Raw genomic sequence first — 15,698 nt, 5'->3', positions numbered from 1 at the left:
GCAATAATTCAGATAGCCACTCTGGCAATTGCAGGGGAAAGAAAGGAAGAGCTGGTGATTAAAGGGAGCTCCACGGGGGTGAAGATGGGCTGGCTTGAATAGAGGGGCCTGACACTCAGCCTTGAAGGCTGACAGAGAGACTCCAGTGGAAATACTCCAAAAGGTGACCCCGAGCCCAGCACAATTCAGGGGGAGGCTGAGGATAACCAGAGCTTCCCTTTGCAAGATAGAAATTGTTTCTCCCCCAAATACAAGGGTCTGGTGGCATCGCCACTAGCCCAGGACATCATGTGAACCTGCTCAAAGCGTCTCTGCCTGCTTAGGAAAGTGAATGAAAGGATGGCCTGATGATACAGTGACATCTGCTGCAGCCCATGTGGCGTCACTGCTGGGAAGCTGGTTTGCTGTCGTATGTAGTTAGCTGGCCGGGGGCTAGTGAACCGATCAGCCATTTGATGAAAACCATTCTGGGAACATAGATCATGAAGAAATTTCTCCACCCACAAGACTAACACATGCAGAGCTGAGATGCAATGAAATGAGCAAGGAGCTCCTGTCTTTGGATGATGATAGAGAGCAACCAGAAATACAAAGTGAGGAGTGGAGATGAGACTGTAGAAGCGGGGGAAGGATTCATTGCTGTGTCTTGTGGCCTGAGGCACTCTTCCATCTACACTCTGCCATGTTATGAAACTGTATGCGCCAAAGCTGCAGAGCCTGTAAGTGACTGGCTGACTGGCCCCCGTCTTCTCTCTTGCATGCACTAGCACTTGTTCTGCACTGCTTTTCTGCAAGCTGTCATCCAGCTATCATGAGCCAGCAGTAAGAGAGGAGTGTGGGTCATTTTTCTATAAATAATTCTATTTCTGTAATTAATCATCCCAACAGCTTCTAGAGCAGGGATCTCAAACTCAGATCACCACGAGGGCCACATGAGGACTAGTACGTTGGCCCGAGGGCCGCATCACTGACACCTTTTCATATAAAGATACAAAAGTCCCGCACCCTGCCCCCGGCTCCACCCCTTCCATGAGCCCCTGCCCTGCATCTTCCCACCCATTCCCGGCCCCTATTCCAACCCCTTCCCCAAATCCCCACCCCTTCTCCGCCTCCTCCCGTGAGCACACGGCTCCCTGCTCCTCCCTCCTGGAAAGCGCTAAGTGCGGCCAAACAGCTGTTTGGCGGCAGGAAGTGCCTGGAGGTAGGCAGAGGAGCGGAGACGCGGTGCACTGGGAAGGAGGGAGGGCGGCGGGTGAGAGGAGCTTGTTGGCCGCAGGAAATAACTCCGGGGGGGCGGGGAGCTTCCCGGGCTGCAGCAAATAACCCTGCCGGCTGCGTGTTTGAGACCCCTGTTCTAGTAGCTGGCAGAGCTTTGAGGGCTGTAGATTTCAGCACCTGTGTCCATTCCAGATCTCACACGTGCTTTGGGGTGTCCCCTGAATGCACTATAAGATTGAAACTACCATTCACACGAGGTTTGATTGGACAAAGAACCCCACAGCTCTGCGGCTTAACCTGTATGTGCACAAGTGGCTTTTCTCAGCTCGGTGTCTAATCGATGCTGCCGTGCCTTCTTTCTGCTCCTGCAAGGCCGTGTTTGCATCGCCCTTGCCTGCCTGCCTGGCCATCACAGTCCCTTCTAAGGGGCTGTGCTACCTCGGTGCCATTGCCAGGGTGCATCCTTCCCTCCTCATTCTAGCAGCCCCAGGCTCCATCCATATTAAGATCTCTGGACAGATGCATAGTGACTAATCAAGTGGCAATTGCTATTTCTTGTTTTCTGGATACAGCTGTGTAATAAAGCAGAACCCTCCTGTCCAGAGTTTCTTCAGTCCTTGCCTACTTGGATACATGGTGGAACACTGGTTCACACACCTTTGAAAGCTGCAGACAGTCTGGCCACAGAAACCCCACAAGGCCCATCCTTGTTTAGATCTTGGGCAAAACTCGCACTGAAGCCAATGGGAGACTTGCCTGCATAGGGGCCTCGGCTGGGTGCACACAGAAACACCTTGGCTAATGCCTCAAGAACAAGGCCAGCAGCCGTTCCGGGAAGGGAAGGGTTAGTGAATGAAGGCAGAGGAGAGGCTGCAGCTCTGATGATTGTGTAGAGGCTGGCGTATAGGTGGCACTGTGGGTTAATGCATGCAGCTCGTACAGTAGTAATTGTTCTACTGTGAAGTTCTGGGCCATAATCCGGCCATGATTCCCAGCCAGATGGCTCCTGTGAGCTCAACCAGTGGACTCTTGTGAATGTATGTGTGTCACCACACAGCTTGGCTTGGTTGGCAGCACATTTAGGAGGGGCTCAGGATTGTGATGGTGCCTCTGAGATGCATGGCTACCCCCAGGGATCAACCTGGACCTGCTGGATGGAGGTGGAAGGTGTTAGTTAACTTGCATCTCTGTGAGGGGAAAGACAAGGGTGAGTTAACATACGCTGCCTAAAACCCACCACCTAGTTCAGGCAGACCGGCTGTGGGAGAGCTGGGATAGGGCCGAGCTCTTGCGATTGCTGACTCATCACTTCCAAGAGCAGTAACGGTCACTGAAGTAAAGGCATGAAATGTTTTGTACTGCTGTCTTCAGCAATATCACTCATTTACAAGCAGGCAGAGTTCTGTGATCTCCTCTTACTACCCCAAAGAGCAGAGCTTAACTAGTTAGGTAGAACTGGGTCAGAGGCTGCTTTACAGAAATAACCCACACCAAGCTAGTGCTTTAGTTCAGGTTTCTTCTGCCTCCTCTACATCACATCCTATCCCAGTCAGCCACCTGCAAATGCAATAGCTGAACATAAAAACGGCCAGACTGGGTCAGACCAATGGTCCATCTAGCCCAGTACTCTGTCTTCTTACAACGGCCAATGCCAGGTGCCCCATAGGAAATGAACAGAACAAGGCAATGATTGAGTGATCCATCCTCTGTTGCCTATTCCCAGCTTCCAGCAAAAACAGGCTAGGGACACTCAGAGCATGGGATTGCGTCCCTCACTATCCTGCTTAATAGCCATTGATGGACCTACCCTCCATGAACTTATCTAGCTGCTGTATCAACTTTTGTTCTCACAGTATAACGGGAGTGTACAAGTCCAGATGCTCATGTCTGACCTGAGCCGAACAAGCTGTGATTCCGCTTGTTCCCCTCACTGTCAGGCCTCCCCTGAATTGAGTCGGTAACCCGTTACGAATGCTAACGCTCTGGTGAAATGCTGGCTGCAGGCTGCTCCTTCCTTAGAAACGACAGCGATTATGAATGAGGTACCCGTTAAAAGAGAGGAGAGCGAGAGATTGAGCTGATATTTAGTCTCACTAAGCCTACAACTTGGCATCGGCTTACTGTAGTTTCGTTCTGAGCTCTGTTCATCAGCAGTGAACTCTGCCACTTCTGTTACCTGGTGGCGATTGTGGAGCCTGCGATGGAGCTGGGAACCCCCAAATGGCACCTGCTCATGTAACAGACAGTGGAGACAAGGAATGAAAAAAGCCAGAGCTGGATTTTAAGAGCTCAGCCCCCAACAGCTCCCACTTAGGCACTTAAATAAATAGTCACCTTTTCCAAAGAGCTCAGCAGCCCCTCTTGTTCTCAAAGGGGCTGGAGGGGCAGGGTCCACCATTGCTCTCTGAGAGCTGCTGGGGTCCAGGCCCTTTTGAAAATCCGACCATTGTGTGTAGGTGCCTAAAGGGGAGCTGAGCCCTGTGGATAACCTGGCTTGAATGACTGTGCTTGAGGTTCTCTGGTTTTAACTAGAGAACGCCACATCAGCTCTGAAAAGTCATCTCCTAGTTACTGCAAACTCTGAGCGGCATTTCTGGTCTATTTAATCTGTCGTACATGCTGTTGTGAGCTGGTGCCTCCTGCTATGTATCTAGATTATCAATCCCTTGTCCCACCTGACACTCAAACCCCTGAGCCTCTCTGCGCTATGACTTCAGCCACAACAGGGCACTTAGTTACACCACCAGGTCCAGTCTGTAGCGCAGATGGGACCTGACCTACCTTTTAACCACGGCCCAGAAACTTGCTGAAGACTTTCACACCCAACCCCTTCATGCTGAGACCTCAAGTGAGTTCTCCTACAAAACCAGGCAAGACCAGGCTTGACAATCCTGCTCTCTCTCAGGCAAGGGAAAAACAATTTTTGTTTGACAACACCCTCAAAGCTTCCTTCCACCATCATTAAGAAGCAAGAAAGAGGATGCAGCCCCAATTCCCACCCCCCATGTCCCATTCCTGGCAGGTCACCTTAAGTTTCTTCAGGGCTGAATTTTAGCATGCCTTAGGGTCAGATTTTTAAAGGTATTTAGGTGCCCATTTGCATCTTCAGGCATCTAAATACCTTTAAAAATGTGGCCCTTAGGGACGGGGCCATGTAACTGAGTCACCATCAATTTTAGTACGAGTCTGGAGAGCAATTAAGTGGCTAATATACAGTATATCTCTATATCACAAGCAATTAACTTTTCTAAATTAGTGAACCACAGCCTGTACCTGGGTAGGCCCTAATCCTGCAAATATTGAGTGCGGGGTAGTAAACGCGCTGCTGTGTAGTAAGCAGCTGTGCGATCAAACTCTTACCACTTTCTTCTATGTTGTGGGTCATGGCAGCAAAATATACACACAAATCTGCAGGATAGCTGATGACTTCAGCTGCTGGCTGGGGGATGGTTCATATGCAAATAGTGTGCGGTTCTTTATTTCGGTGGCCTGAGTATGCTTTTTCTGCATGATATGGATGGCTAATGCCACTGGCTTGCAGAGGTTATCATCTGCTACACGCATTTGTAAAGCCCCTGTCACACTGGGAATCTAGATGGCAGTTTACATGGCTTGAATTGTTCTCCGTGTTCGCCGAGGGTAAGACAAGATGTACTCAGCTTAGTTTGTCGCGAGGTTAGGTTAGACACTAGGAAAAACGTTCTCACTCTAAGGATGGTTGAGCGCTGGAACAGGAGGGAGGCTGTGGGATCCCTGCACTGGATGCTGTTGGACAAACGCCTACAGTATGTATGGTAACACCCATTGTTTCATGTTCTCTGTGTATATAAATCTCCCCACTGTATTTTCCACTGCATGCATCCGATGAAGTGAGCTGTAGCTCACGAAAGCTTATGCTCAAATAAATTGTTAGTCTCTAAGGTGCCACAAGTCCTCCTGTTCTTTTTGCGGATACAGACTACCACGGCTGCTACTCTGAAACCTGTCCAGGAATACTCACTCCTGCCTCAGAGTTGGGAGAGGAACTAGACACCCTTTTGAGGTCCCTTCCAATCCTTTGTTTCTATGACAGGAGCAAAATACCAGGCTGATCTTTCCAGCTCCCAACTCCCTTGCATTTTTATCAGGTCAAGATCCTTTTAAGCGCAGATTTCCCAAAATGGCTTTCTGTGCCATGTAGCAGTTAAATAGATAAATCAGGTGTTGAGGACTTACTGCAGTAACCAGTCATCCAGGCAATCGGTGCCTCTCCTGGCAGCAATGAACTCAAGGCTGATGTGCTGTTGGGAGCAAAGACCAGGGTAGTGTCAGGGTCAGTTATTTACTCCCATGCATATAACACTCGGAAGGCTATGAGCCTCATTGGGCTGGATAATTGGGCTCAACTCCCATTGAAATAAATAGGAGCTGTGGCTGTCTCCATTAGAGCTGATACAGTCCTATATTTTCAATGTTTTCATCAATGTTATTAAGTATTCTACTATTTAAAAGGTAGGGAAGCAGCATGGTCTAGTGGGCATAGACTGACCAGGTAGCAAGTGTGAAAAATCGGGGTGGGGGTGGTAATAGGGTCCTATATAAAACAAAGCCCCAAATATCCAGAGGTCCCGATAGTATTGGGACATCTGGTCACCCTTAGTGGGCAGGGCAGTGAACTGGGAGTCAGGAGACCTGGCTTCTAGACTCAACTGCGTTACCAAAGACTCAACCTAGCTTTGCCAGACCAACTGCGTTACCAAAGACTCAACCTGGCTTTGCCAGACCAACTGCGTTACCAAAAATGAATCATTCATTTCTCTTGTCTGTACAGAACAGGGATAAGGATATGTCCCTTCCTTTGTAAAACGCGTTGAGATCTGTGAATGAAAAGAGCTAAGGTCCAGATAAGTGTGAAAGCAATGGGAGTTAGGTGTCCAATACCTTTGAGAATCTGGGTCTAAGTGTCGTTGTTATGCTCTTGTGCTTTGGGATAGCTGGTACGAATTTTCCATTCTTTCTGTGTTATTTGCTATGGGATATACACAGAGTTCTGTGGGTATCCAAAAGCCAACTGTGGGTGCAAAACACCTACATTAGCAACAAAACTGTGCTAGCGATCATTGGTTTAAATAGTGATGGAGAATCTAGTGACAGACGTTCAGGTGGTAAAGAGAAGTCTTGCAATACAAGGGTGATTTTAGAGCTAAAAGCTGTGTGAGTGGCACAGAGAGCTCAGAAAGCTGGCACCAAAACAGATTTCATAGGCTCAATGCTAGATTGTAGCCCAATCTGCAAAAAACAAATTACACCAGACAGAGTTCAAGGCCCTTAAGAAACTATATAAATAGGACCCTCTTGTGCAGGGGAGGTCTGCAACACACTGTTGTGCAGGCAGCATGCTGCACAGCAGTGCAGGGAGGTGCTGTTGTGGCTAAGGACAGTGCCTCAAACCCCTGCTTTGAACAAAATCACCATGGGATCTTTAATGCCCGCATGCCATAGAGACCCCTCATTTCAGAACGAAGCTAGCCAGCTGCTGCAGCACCGGAGGATGAGTATGGCGGGGCGCACGGCACGCTGGGCTTTGCAGTGCTAGCCGTAATACACAACAGTGTGCCTACACCTCGGGGATGGTGTGATTCCCACATCCAGCGCCACCCGGTGTTGCTCATCCCAGGTGACGCTCACGCACCCAGTGGCCCCTCGCCCCTGCTCGACCGGCCCCGGGTGGTGGGGTGGCACGGAGCCTCCTGCAGCTGCTCCTCCGGGCCAGCAAAGGGCTGCGCTGCCGAGGAATGGCGGGTGACCAAACTGCCTCTCTGGTTTGGCCCTCTATCCCCTGGCCCCAGCTGGGAACAGGCCGCATGGCGCAGCTGGAGGGAGGTGGCTGGGTGCCTGGTGCCCTGCCAGAGCGGGAGGTGAGAGGGGTCATGGGGAGCAGCTGGGGGCTGGAACCAGGAGGCTGATGGAGATCAAACCATCCTGGGTAGCCTCTGTCATCCTGTCCTAACCTCCCAACCAGAGCCCCAGGCCTTCCCCCGTCCGCCTGGCTGCCCCCACATGCCTGGATGGGGGGGACGGGCTCTGCCTGCTCTCACCATGTGCTGGGCGGGTCCGATGTGTTTTCTCATCAGTGAGAAATGAGCCATGTGGGGCTACATGACATGCGGCGCAACTGGCCCCCAGAATCCTGGGCACTGGTCTTGGCTCTTGCCGAGCCTCACGGGAGCTGCTGGGAGGAGAGGCATTGGTTTATTTGGGGGTCCTAGTCTGAGGACCAGCTGAGGAAACGTGCCAGCGGGAGAGCAGAAGGGGGAATGGGTATGGCCTCCCCTTCTAAAAATAACCCTGTAGCAATAGCCCTAAGCAGTGCATAGCGCTCTTGTCCACGCATGCCATCCTTGCCATCTAGAGTAAGAATCAGGATCATATGTCCCCCCCGCCCCATCCCATCACTGGTGGTGACCTCCTTGGGAGTTATTCATAACACACACCAGGATTTCACATCACGTAAACAGTTTGTGAGGCTGTCACTTGCATTACAGTGGAAGAGAAATGCTGATGTCCCTGTTTTTTTTTAAAAAAAGGGGGGGGGAGTAGCTAGCGAAAGCCCTGTCCAATTTTGAATAGCTAGTAAAAACAAACTAACTGCCAAGTCAAATAAATCAGATTCTACAAGAACATAATGTACCTTTTGTTCTTTCTGCTTCTTGCTGCAGTGATGAAATGACAAACGATATTCCAATAGCTGTGGTGGGCTAACTGATAATGCTAGGCCACAGACAACAAAGTCTTGGCTTGATGATATGAGGTGTGCATTGAAGGTCGTTAATCAGGTGCAAATATATTAATCCAGATACATTCAAAGCTCAGAAGAAACAGGCGTTTGCCAAGGAGAACGTGTTGGTATTTGTAGAGAAACACTTATTTTCAGGCTTCTAAAAGGGTGTCTATAAATAAAGGAGACTAAGATGTTTTTTTCCTGAAAGACATGGCAGTGTTCTGTTAATGGGGGCTGGGAAAACTGCAGGAGCTCCAGTGTGTCCCACTCACGTTGCAGGTGGGGAGGCTTCTCTTTTACAGAATGACTGTGATATTGGACAACGGAAGTCGTTCCAAACAAACTGATGATGGTCCCTGCAACGAGCTAACTTCACACACTTTGAGTAGTCCCACTGAAGGCAGTGGGGTTATTCAGTGTATAAAGAAAGCGTATTCATAGCTATTTGCAGGACCAGGCTCTAATTTGATACATTTCTAAGCCTTTCTATTCCCAGTGCAGGCATAGGCCCCTACTGCATTCATCTTGCTAGAATTTGACTAATATTTGAGTTTTTTTTCTCTTATAGCCACACACAGACAGATCAGTTCTCTTGCTTCCTTGTAATGCTAGTCCTACAAAACTTCATAGTGTCATTCTCTGCAGACCTGTATGCTGACCAGCCTACTCACCCTCTTCCTGCTGCACTAGTGAACATGTTCATTCTTATTTCACAGGGTAAGCTCCAAAGCAAACAGATATTAGTATTGGGCCTGGACGGAGCGGGGAAGACCAGCGTTCTCCACTCACTGGCCACAAACCATGTGAAGCGAAGTACAGCTCCCACAGAGGGCATCAATGCGGTCTGCATCAACACCGAAGAGGCCAAGATGGAATTCTTAGAAAGTAAGTGCGTGCATTTTAATAAGTACCATAAGGAAAATTCTCATTATACTTAATGGGAGCTTTGCTTTAGGTAGAATGCTTAGACCCTTCATTTTTTTAACTATTTATTTATTTATTTAGGAAGTTTAAACAAGTTTACAGATCCTTGCCATGTAAGTATCAGAAACAAAATAATCATTACAACAGAGAGTTTTTGTCTAAAGAGACATTACACAGGAATATAGTCATCAGATCTTTCTGTTTAACAGGGTGGTACCATATAAAGTGTGGGCATCATTATACCACCACCAACATGTCATTTCTGGTGATTTTATTAAATTGAGTGAAATCTCTCTATACAGGTATTTAACAGACCAGGCATGTCTATCAAATGGTACTTTTCCAAAAAAAAAATGGACAGAGGTGCTGGTTTTTTTACAATAGTTTTTCTGAGTATAACGTAAAAGGTAACCAAATATCTATCTGTCTCCTGTCTATTTTGCTGGGTACATAGTTGGTGTATTAATTTTTTCATAATCAGAAGCTCCCTTTTTTTAACCATCCCTCTATAGACCCACCATTTTTAATCCTTCCAATTTCAGGAATGTGCTGTCACACTGTCCTCTGGGACACTGTGAAGACTGTATGGCCATGGTGCTTATTAACGGATTACACCTTTCTGCATTGTTCCTTGCTTAGGAAAATACATTGGCGTCAAAGTGCATGCATGTGTGCCCATATGCTAAATGGAAACGTGGAGCCAAAGTCATTTCTGGCATAGCTCCAGTGAAGTTACACTAGGGATGACTTTGGCTGAATGTGAGAGAATGCTAACATAACCCAAAACAGTGACACTGTTGAAGAAAGTTGTGTTTTATAGCTATGAATTAGTGTTTTTCACTAGAGACCGTGTCTAGCTAAGTATAGCGTTGGCACGAGGGCTGGGTAATCGCTCTAAGGCTAGGAAAGAATAAGGATCCTCTGATGTTTGTAAAGTTGAAAAACCACAGGAATGCTAACTGTTTTAATTCTTAATTACTGTTAAGCCGGTGTCCCTTTGAACTCTGGCTAATCCCTTCCTTCCTCCAGACCGTTCCTAGGGTGGACTCTGGATGCTGACTGAGTCTACAAACAAGAAGCTGCTGTGACCACTTTGAAGGTCTTAAAAACTTAATTTTCACTGGGAAAAATATACACTAGTTCAATGCATGAAAACAGTCTAAAAGCAGTTTTGTTTCTGGCTATAGTACGTTTGGGTTATTTATAATATCCGACTGAAACAGTTCCGTAACAGGGCCCTGATCCTCAAAGCATCCACTGAGAGGTATTTAGCACCTGCACCTTCCATTGACTTGGAAGGAAGTGGAGGATGCTCTGGCTGAGCCCAAAGTATGCATTATATTAATATCCAAAGCCATTTTGTAGAGTAGAACTGCTTGGTTCAGGTGACTGGCAATACTTGACAGAACCTTTCATTTCAGAGTTGTCCTTTCCTATCCAGGCCTGGTAGTAACTGAAGTTTGTTGTTAACTGGTGGCTCTTTAGTGACCTCTGTGAAATGAGATGTCTTAGTTCAGTTTCTGTCAGTCAGATCTGTACCTCCCTATCTAATCTATTTACTTATCTGGCCTGTGGTATTTTCTGTGTTATGCATGCATGTTGGCAAACCGTTAAAACGGCATTACCAAATCCAGTACACGTGTTCCAAGCACATTTTAAAAATACTTTAACAGATCATACCACCAAAAGGCAGGCCCAGCTGTAACCACAGGATTCTCTCTACCCCAAATGTCTAGTTCTTACTATGTACCGTGGATGTGCTCGAGCTGTTAGAGAAAAGTTACACTTTCTTTTCTTGATAATTGAAAAGGTGTATTTTTTCCCCATGTTCTTTGTTCTGGAAACTACTGATCTGCTTTGACTAAAATTTGAGGGGAACAACATCATTCCCAGATGAAGAACAACCCTCCCTATATTCAGCCAGAGCAGAAAAGCTTGACAAATTGTAAGCAACAGAATGGAAACCCTTATGTAACTTTGCTCATGCTCCACCTATAATAATAACTGAATGTACATAGAGACAGGGTTCTGCTCTCTAGAGTAGGAGTGGGGCGTGTTGGCAGGGCAATGTATAGGAACTTATAGTGTTGCCTGTTTACTTCATTGGTGGATAAATAGAAGTTTGCTGTTCTGTCAGGCCACCATCTTTTATGAGAACTAAAAGGAACCAAGCAAACAGAAATCCAGTATTTAGAAAATATAGGGCCAGATTTTTAAAAGTATTCGGGTGCCTAGTGGGATTTTCAAAAGTGTCTGTGAAGGGTAGGTTGATTTTTTAAATCAGCGATTTAAATCGGCAAGCAGGAAGCTTTGATTTAAATAATCAATTTTAATTTTGTTTTGTATTTGTACTTTTTAGTTGTATTCCTAAAGAGAGGCTGAGGTATATTTTGGTACTTTTTTGCTAACCAGGGGAATATACCATAGCTATACATAGTTATTTAAGCAATTATATAGCTTTGCTTACATTTACTCAGATTCTTAATTTTTACTTCTTTTTATCATGTTAGAAAATATGGACGCGTTTCTTCTTTACTAGATGATAATTATTCGTTTACTTGTGATCTATGTCAGGCTGCATTTGGATGGAAAGTGGAATTCAGTTAAATGCACAAAATCCGCATTTCAAAATTGTTTTCTATTAGCTAAATAAAACTATCTTAAATGTACTAGATTCATGAGGGAAAAAAATTAAGCTGATCAAAACATATTTTGTTTTAAAAACTGATTTAATAAACAAAGGAAGTATGATCTGAAGCTAGTGCGTTGAACTGATTGTTTCTGGTCACCATGTCCTTCAAGATTTTAGAACTAGCAGATCTCAGTCTCTCATGCTTCTATGTTTTATTCATAGATTGGTCAACAAACTTTCCTGCTTTTTCCGCTTCTAACTGGTTTTTTCACTTTGAATGAGCTAGTCATTTAACTGAACTAATTGAATAAACTGAAAGAAAATATTGTCTCTGCACCGGCAGAAGAGGCTGCTGCTGTCTAGCACGTCAGCAAACTCTGCTTGGCCAGAGACTTGCACCAGTTCCATAGTCTGGCTTTCTTTAAAACTTGGCAGCAAACAGGTATTACTTGACTATTATTTTTTTTATGTAATGAAAATGATTTAAATAGATTATAGTAAAGTTTAGGCCTTAACAGAAATTTTCATGATTTCAGATTTGTTTGAACAGATCATTTTTTTAAAAGAAAAAGTATAACTTCAATAAAAAAATCGAGATATATTGATATATATATATATTTAAATCTCATTATCTACCTGGCTTTTTAAGCATTTAGGTGCTTTCAAAAATACCACTAGGAGCTTAAATACCTTTAAAATCTGTGTGCCACTGTGACACTATCTCCATAGCAATGAATGATGTGTCTGTGGGTGAGGCCACTGTAATATTTCCAGACTGGGAGCATCTGACTCCTGGTGGTAGAGTAGGATTAAGGATGCAGCAGTCCTTAGCATTCATGAGGAAGAAGGGATTTATAGGGAGAAAGGATGGCCCAGTGGCTAGGGCAAGCCTAGGACTTGAGCTATCTGGGTAAGTTCCTTGCTCTGACACAGACTCTCTGTGTGACTTTGGGCAGACCACTTAGGCTCTGTGTGTGTAACACTTAGGCTCCCCATCTGTAAAATGGGAATTATTTAGGGAAAGTTCTCTGGCCTGTGTTATACAGGAGGTCAGACTAGATGATCACAGTGGTCCCTTCTGGCCTTGCGGCCTATAAAAAGTTGGACCAATAGCACTTCCTTACCTGATGGAGGGGAGAGGTGCTCAGGTACTGTGATAATTGGGACCAGGTAAGTACCATACACTGGAAAAAAACCGGAACTTTCTATGTAATAACTTTGCTTTCCTATGCGTCTGCATCCTCTCAGTCCTGAAATACATTATCGGACTCTCAGATAACAGCTTCATAACTGATTACGTATCCTGTATAAGACACATAATTTTTAGTGACGCAATTAGAATAAATCTTTTAAGCTTTCCCTTTGGAGCTTTGAAAACGGCTAGGGTGACTCTCCTTCTGAGGTCTCTGTTCTCAGAAGAGGCTGATGGGAACTAAAAATAAGCTTCTAGCTGCAAAAACCTTGCAGCATGTGCACTGCTTCTCCCAGTGGAAATAAAACATATTAAGATCAAGGGCCTGGTTTGCCACTCTAGTCTGGTGAAACTCCAGTGCGGAATTCGGGGGCAGTGTGGTTCCGGGTGAAAAGCTTCTGGGCTGGGGAACAAGGGACCTCTGTCCCCTCCTTAAAACAGGGAAGTCTCCTCCCTGGGGCAAAAAGTCTCCACTGCTTCCTGGGTGCCCTAATCCCAGCTGTTTTTCTGCAGTTCCCAAACCTTCCAGTCTCCCTCCACAACTTCTGTGGCCAGGTCTGTGTTTTCAGAACAAAATTCCAGGGCTTGCTGGAAATCTAGAAGCTGCATCAAACAGACTGACTTTCACATCAATATAAATCAGGGTATTCTCGTGGCTGGTGTTATCTGTGTTTGTGTTTAATTCAAGGAATCCTCCTTTTTCGAATATACCTGAAGCTGCTCCAGTATTTCTGGCCTGCACTGGACCCTGGCCCTTCCCGCAGCTTTTAGATCCAGCTTGGTGCCTAATACACAGACAGGGCCCTGCATTTAAGCAGACATGATCCCCCTCTGTCCCCGCAACAAGCAGCCAGCTGGTGAAGAATTCCATAATCATAACTCTGACTTTTCTGTTTCCTGGCACTGATATATATCACTGCCATGAAGTGCACCACTTTGACCAATACGAAGCGTTAGACAAAGGATTTGAAGTCAATTGTATGCTGATATCACAGGCCTGGTCTGCACTGGTGGTTTTTCTACCTTGAGTTAATTAATTGCCAGTTAACTCAAGATTGTGAACATCTTGGCCTGGTCTTCAGTAGGAGAAATGGTGTGTTCTTAACTTGAATAAGCTAACTTTTGGTCTGTCTTCACTGCACAGTTAACCTGGGCTCTTACCTGGGTGTTAGCCCAAATCCCTACCAGCCACACACAAAAGCCTCTGAGCTGGGTTTGGACCCTGGGCTAGGTGACCCCCTAAGGGTACAGGCTAGAACCTGGGCTCCAGTTTAACTCAGGCTAGAATTCTTCCACTTTGCCATGAGCATGCAGGTTAAATCCCCCAAGTGCTTATAGTCCTTCGCTGCCTTCCCACAGTGTCCTCCGAAGGATAGACAAGTGCTCCCACAATTGACAGGGCAGGACAGAGAGCCATGGGCTGTGCCCCCCGTCACATGGGAATTCTAGTGTGTCACCGCACCGAGAGCCAGGGGCTGTGCCCCCAGTCACACACACCGGTGAATGCAGAAACAGCGAGGACTCAAGAACGTGGGAAAGGCTTTGCTGTGGGGATGCTCACACCCAGACTAGGCTAATCCAGCTGCTCAGGCTTGGGGGCCAGTCTCCCAGGTTAACTATGCAGTGAAGAGAGAGCCCAAGATTTTACTTCATGTTAGGCCTAGTGTAGATTTAAAAGCTTTACCCGCACTGCTGTGTCAATGAGGGGTGTGGCTTTGTTGACATAGCGAGACCAGTAAACACCCGAGTGTAGAGGCAGTTATACTGGGATCAGAGTGTTTATGCTGAAGTAGCTTGTGTTCGTTCTCTGAACCAGAGGCATAGTCGTGGCGTCGGGGAAGAAGCTAAGCTAGCACCATCTGCCGTTGCCCGTCCACCCAAAAGTCGGGGCCCACCCAAACGTCCACTCCTAGCCACGCCACTGCTCTGAACTGGCATAAGCTATACCGCTAGAAGCACTTTTATACCAATATAGCTGTGCCCACAGCAAGAGGGCTTTGCCAGTTTAACTAAGTTGGTGAGTTAAACTGGCAGAACCTGTAAGTGTAGCCCACACCTGAGTTAAGAACACACCTTTTGTCCTAGTGAAGGCACCCCGTTTGAAAGGCTCATTTGTTCTAGGCTACAAACGATTGTCCTTTGTCCCAGGAAAATGGCTCTGCCAAACTACAAATGCTCAGTGTGTTAAAGTACCTCGAGTTAATTGTACCTCAAGTTAACTGACTATCTAAGGTCTGGCGAAGACAAGTGAAAACAAGCTGCCTTTTCCAGGCCTCAGTTACTACACAGTAGCACCCAAGATGGCTGGTCTCGTGTGTAAGGGGAACTGACCCTTGTTCCACAATTGTGTGAATACCCTGTGAGTTCAGATATACAAATACAATGCAGCAAAACCACTGCCAAGGTGCCAGGCGCATCCCAGGGGTTGTGGTGATACCGTGAACCACACACATGCCGTTAGAAGCCAGTAAGGTGACTGTGTTTAGCCTTATAGTCCAGGCTTACCTGTGTAGTAATATGTATAATAGCCTAACCCTGTATCCCAGTTGTACACCCAGTTGAAGTCTGTGGAAATCTGGATGCACAGTGGGTGCAGGATTGTGCTTACTCAGGGCATATACTGCTGTGTCCTGCCATGCGGGAGAACCCAGATCTTATTCCTAGCTCTGTCGTCACACTACCCTGCGGAGCAGATATGGGAGGGGCTTTGGAAGCCATATGCCCAGACCTAGGACTTGTCTACACTACCACTTAAGTGAAAAAGCCACCCCCTGAGCGATGCAAGTTACATCGACGTAAAGCGGTGTCCACACCATTGAGGTGGAGTAATTATGCCAACATGAGAGCGCTCTCCTGTCGGCATGGCACGTCTTCATCAGGCGTGCTACAGCGGCGCAGCTGTGTGGATATAGTGTGGTGTAGACTGGCCCTGCAGCAGTGCCTCTTGCCATTCGGCATCAGTTTGTCCAGCT

General features: G+C 46.5%; 1 protein-coding gene across 1 annotated transcript in view; it reads left to right on the top strand.

Annotated features, from left to right (window-relative positions):
* The window catches only part of ARL9 (ADP ribosylation factor like GTPase 9), a 34,099-nt gene that overhangs the window by 6,137 nt on the left and 12,264 nt on the right, over positions 1–15,698 (top strand). Inside the window, exon 2 of the mRNA XM_037896537.2 lies at positions 8,695–8,863. Coding sequence (XP_037752465.1) covers positions 8,695–8,863 — 169 coding nt within the window. The remainder of the gene's footprint in view (positions 1–8,694; positions 8,864–15,698) is intronic.

This window comes from Chelonia mydas, chromosome 4 (genome assembly GCF_015237465.2).
Source record: "Chelonia mydas isolate rCheMyd1 chromosome 4, rCheMyd1.pri.v2, whole genome shotgun sequence".
NCBI classification, from domain to species: Eukaryota; Metazoa; Chordata; order Testudines; family Cheloniidae; genus Chelonia; species Chelonia mydas.
This window is presented reverse-complemented; position numbering and strand designations above follow the sequence as displayed.